General features: G+C 48.0%; 1 protein-coding gene across 1 annotated transcript; it reads right to left on the bottom strand.

Annotated features, from left to right (window-relative positions):
• Window positions 1-2,588: 2,588 nt before the first annotated feature.
• On the bottom strand, window positions 2,589-4,333 carry N7518_005866 (Zn(II)2Cys6 transcription factor domain-containing protein; the record flags this gene model as incomplete). The annotated part of the gene is made up of 3 exons (XM_057186793.1): window positions 2,589-3,005; window positions 3,073-4,178; window positions 4,231-4,333. The coding sequence occupies 3 exons, from the start codon at window positions 4,331-4,333 to the stop codon at window positions 2,589-2,591; spliced, it is 1,626 nt and encodes a 541-aa protein (XP_057038496.1).
• Window positions 4,334-5,181: the final 848 nt, after the last annotated feature.

Raw genomic sequence — 5,181 nt, 5'->3', positions numbered from 1 at the left:
GGTTGCACAGGGTATCACAAATAGATGCAAGAAAGAGAAAGCCGAGGGAATCTCCAAGGTCTTTATATGCTGTAACTTATACTTGACACAACGTGTGTCCTTGGTTTTTGACTTTCTTGCGGGGTCAATACATGTACTACACACCCAAGTCCACTTTTGTCCACTTTTGTCCACTTTTCTCATGGACCCTTTGTATTGTCCTTTTATGATTGGTCCGTCTGCTGTTGGAGCTTCCAACCTTCCACGGTTCTGTAGGTTAATTACTCGGAAACCCCTTGATCGTAGTTACCGCCTGCCGAGACAGCTATACCGCCGGTTTCTTCACATTTTGACTGGCGAATGATTGACAGTGTACATGTAAATTATGTCAATTGCCCCATATGTAAGTCATATGGCTAGTATTACCTGGTTTTTCAGTCTTCTGCAATAGCTCCATCTATCGGGCTTGGCGCCGATGTCCTCTCTCGGGCTAAGGCCGAGTAGATGATCTTTGACATATTCATCCCGGCCGAACTTCCGAGATGGTACAAGTGCGTCCTTACAGTTTATGAGTTTATCTCTACATCCTGCGTATGTTTCACCCTTTTTTTTTTATACAAAAGGCCAAACACCTCCTATTGCAGACCGAAGGCCGAAAAGAGGGGCTAGTGGGCCTAAAATGTGATCATCGATGTCTCCGTACGCGGGCTAACATCTCCCCGGTGACACTGCCGGTGGGGAAGGGGAAATGGGGAAATGGGGGAAATGGGGGGATGGAGAATGGGGGGATGGAGAATGGGGGAATGGGGAAGAATGGTAAGGTATAGGGTAACAGTCAAACCCCGTTGAAATCAAAGGATCGTTGGAGAGAGCTAAAGGCTGTCTAAAGTGAGGGTATTCCGAGGTTGGCATTTTACGTTGACATGCATGTCATTTTTGGATTATGTAATCTTATTTTTGGTGCTTGAAACCGGCAGAATCCCGACGAAAAAGGCGGAATATATGGCTCAGCCAATAACGTTCCGTAGAATTAAGAGAATTATACATAAAGGTAAGTTTGGGACTAAGCCGAATTCGGCAGCCTTGGCAATCTTTATGGTAAAAGAATTCACACAATTCAGCACGAATTCTTCGAAAGTGATTGGGATTTACAACAACGGGATCTGAACGGGGTTTGGACGGGGTTTGACTATACGGAGGTTTTTTTCTTAATCGGCCGGGAATCAGCGGTCTTGATTTTGGACTGAGATTATTGTATTATTGTTGAGGCTGAGCTTCTGATAAGGGAAATCACCACGTGACTTTCGATCGCGTAATGGATAATAGATATTCGTTCGAATGTTGTGGTGAAGACCCAGAGAAAAACGTGGCAGTATAGCTTCGACGTAATCGTCATGGCAGAAGTTGCGGTTGGCGGGGCGGACCATGAATCGACCCGACCCGACCTGACCTCGAGAAACACTACTGGATAATTCAATATTGAGAAGTTGTTCAGGTCAAAAAAAGCCCCACGCGCTATCATTTCAATCTGCCGTAGCTGTTCTAGCTCACCGAATCACCCGTTCGATATAATGGCCCCCGCTGGCTATGGGCGATCATATCAAACACCCGAGTGGTATTATTATAGGATCCACATATGATGAAAAGCCACTCGTGGATTTCAATTGTGTTGAGAAGCAATGCTCTGGGCGTGATAGGTACGGGGACTCCCCAAGAGGTCATCATTGCCTATATCAACACCTCTCCGCGACCCACCATAAGTAATACTGAAACTCTAGGCCTTGAATGAACGTATCATCCACAACATACACCCTGGAAGAAGTGATAATATCAGCGATCCCCTTGGTTGTTACCGATACTAGAATCAACCGCGCATCGGCCTGCAAGCTAGTGGATTGCAAGCGTTCAACGACTTGGAATGGGTTCGTAAGTGCCACCGCGCCGCCAGCTATTATCGCTGTCACTTCACGGAGCTGGCAGACAAGATTATTTGCTTGACTTGAATATCATTAAGGATAGTCTTATCGATATGGAATCGTACAGAGAGGTTGCGAGGGCGAGTCAATGGGGGACATTCTACAATGAGGGTCATACTGAATGGTAGACTCCTTTGATTGCGAGAGGTTGGATATCCTAATGGCGAACACGGATTATCGTTCAAAGTTCTCACCATAACCATTGCAGTAGGGTATTTTACCTCTTTTCCTTCCTCGTCCGTTTCCGAATCAGTAGCATTGTGCGAGTGCCTAAGTAAAATAAATTGATACATGGTTGCAAGTCCACATATGGGAATTACAGAAAAGGGGAGATCCCATGGTAAATTAAGCTTAGGGTCCATCAACAACGTCGCCCCACCCTCCCCCGAGCCAGCTATCTAGAGTGCGTAGAGGATATTACGCAGCGGTATAAGTGCCTTTTTCAGGTAGTCTGAATGTCTAATTACCGCTAGAACCTAAACCGCTTCTTTTCCTATTTGAGTTTAGTCCTATTTACGTCAAGCCTGCGGGACCTTGTGATCTTGCACCAATATGACACCAGAAAGCCAAGTAGACAAGGGATTAGAGAGCACAACGAAAGAGAATGAAAGAATAGAGTAATCATATGCTCATTTATTCATCCGCATCGTTAAACTTAGACCGAATTCTATGACACGCCAAAATCATCCTTGTTAAAGGTTGTAGTGACACAACGTCCAAACTTCCCGCACGGTTCAGGTCAAGTAACTCCTGGAGCGTACACGGAGTAGGTGATGTCGGGCGAGCGTATTCGCGGGCCATTGACCATTCCTCATCGCTGCAGGCGCGCCACATATACTCCGGTGCTGGAAGGGGCATCTGTAGAATCATGACATCATTCAACGGCTCAAAGTAGTCATGGTGCAGCTTCCGAGCTTCGGCGGCGAGTATATTAATGATGTGGACGAAGAATACGTTGCGGCGGAGGGATTCAGCAAATTTCCACTCGGGCCAGCCTGCTTCGTTCCTTATGAGAGCATTTTGGTGCAGCTTGCAGAGTCCCCGAGTCATCTGTACGGCGATCGGCGAATGAGCGGTGTAGATTGAGGGTAACGAGGAGAAACGCTAAAATACCCACCTTCAGTAAAAAGGAACCGTGAAGTTCTGCGGCCTTGCCCAAGTCTTCGCGACGCCCTTCACGCCCATCTTTGAAGGACGTGCTATGCCCCGATCTATGGCTGTCCATGGACGGCCCCCGAAAGTGTCCCAAAATCTGATACATGCAAACAGCATGCAGGGCGGCGAGACAGGTTTCCGGACGATCGCTGTAAAGGTGAAACTTGCGGACCAGCCGCTCCCGTTCCGAGTTGATCATGTTGTCAACGAACTCAAAGCTGGACTCGACAGAGTTCGAGTAGGCCGACACACAAGTCAGGGCAATACCGAGAGGCTCGGCCATGCCGTTCTCAGCGCACCGGTAGAGACGGTGGTGGATGAAGGGGGACCAGAAGTTGGGTTGTAGCATCATTCGCGGATACTCACGCAGGATCCCGAAAAGCTCCTGAGATAGACTGGATGTGTCTCGAAGTGCTGGATGGGACAAGTCCGGGAGGAAGGAGCTGGCAAACATATTTGTAATATCCCAGGAGAAGTCGGAGTCAGGCGGCTCTCGGTAGCCACTACCCGCCGGGGAGGATAGGGGTGGTAGGGAGACGCCTATCAGATCTCCCGGAAGTAATAGAGAATAGGGTGCCTTGAACCTTTCCTGCGGTGTAAGAAAGAAGGACGCTGGGCTGTATAGATGATCCACGAAGTCTGATGCCGGGTCAGACCATGTGGCCTGATCATAAAAGCCAGTTCCATCAACGGTAAAATTGATATTATTGAGTGTTGGGCTCCAGGCGAAGCCGTCGATAATGGGAGCGCTATTACTGGCATCCTCGGGCAAAATCATGGCTGAAACAGGGACATCGGGGGTTAAACCTGTGGATGTCGGTTCTAGAGTTGGTTCCAGGTACGACACATTCTCCGGACCTGTATCTTGATCTCCCTGGGTTAGAGACGCCGAGGACCTGTTAGGATAGTGACAAGCGGTGCCCATCTGAACACATCGACTACAGGCTGGACGAGTCAATGAACAGCGCAACTTCTTTTGGGCGCAAGTTTCACAAGACCTGCGCTTAGATGCGCGTTGCTTGCCGAAAGTTTTGGCACACCGACGTCGATGCCGGTCTCGGAGATCTCCTATCAGATGCGTCAAACGACAGATCGATCCCATGCACATAGATCAACGTACGGCGACTGTATGCCTTGTTGCAGAGACCGCAGCGGAACTCCGTATCCGCCGCATCGGGGCTGTAGTGGCTATCGGTATGTTCAGTGTGGTTATTCCAGTCCATGATTCTAGGAGTGAGCGATGAAGATTATAGATGCGGTAGGGTGCTGAGTTACAGCCGTTCTGACTAATCATATATGTCGGCTAACTAGACTGCCCAGGTGGGATATGACCGTGTTTGGTAAAATACGCTGTATTTTTCTCCCGCCAGAGCCCAGAACCTTTCAAGTCCACGCGGGAACTCCACCTGATCTCCGTTACCCGTCATACCGGATTACCGCGCTAGTAATTTTCATTTCTTTGAGATTTGATCACAATATAGTTGTGCTTAGATGCGATCAACTACGACTTTCGATCCATGTCCTCTTTTCCTTTAAAATCCAGCGGACTTGTATCGTTTTACCTAGCGCTATGTGGAGTATTAAAGCACCTACAGCAGCCAGGAAGTGTCGAATCGGATTGGGTAGCTATAAAGCTAGCTGGGTAGAGCAATGATGACACATTTTTCGATCCACTCTCTCCATTATCTTTCTCCATTGCTTTGTGCTTCATTCGGAAATATCCATAGACCGTAAGCTAACAAGTGATAACAACGACACAAAGCTCCCTCGTGATTCCTCAGAGGGAGGTGTATATCTTGGCGGCAAGCGAACGATGAGATCCAAAGGGTTTTCGTAATTGCCGACTATCAACCCTAGCAGAGAAGCGAGTTTGATTCTATCGTAATACCAGAAACCTGTGCCGTTGATTTTAAACTTGAAGGAATCTTGAATTTGGGATTTTTGCTCTGGGTCGAGTGCAAACCCCCGGGATTTCTCACAACAAGAACACTCCACGGTGCAATGACCAACTGCAAATTTCCGTTTTGACTGGCGATTAGAACAGCATCCACATTCTCTACCGCAACAGCCT

This window comes from Penicillium psychrosexuale (assembly GCF_028828465.1).
Source record: "Penicillium psychrosexuale strain IBT 29551 chromosome Unknown utg000004l, whole genome shotgun sequence".
Classification (NCBI taxonomy): Eukaryota; Fungi; Ascomycota; class Eurotiomycetes; order Eurotiales; family Aspergillaceae; genus Penicillium; species Penicillium psychrosexuale.
This window is presented reverse-complemented; position numbering and strand designations above follow the sequence as displayed.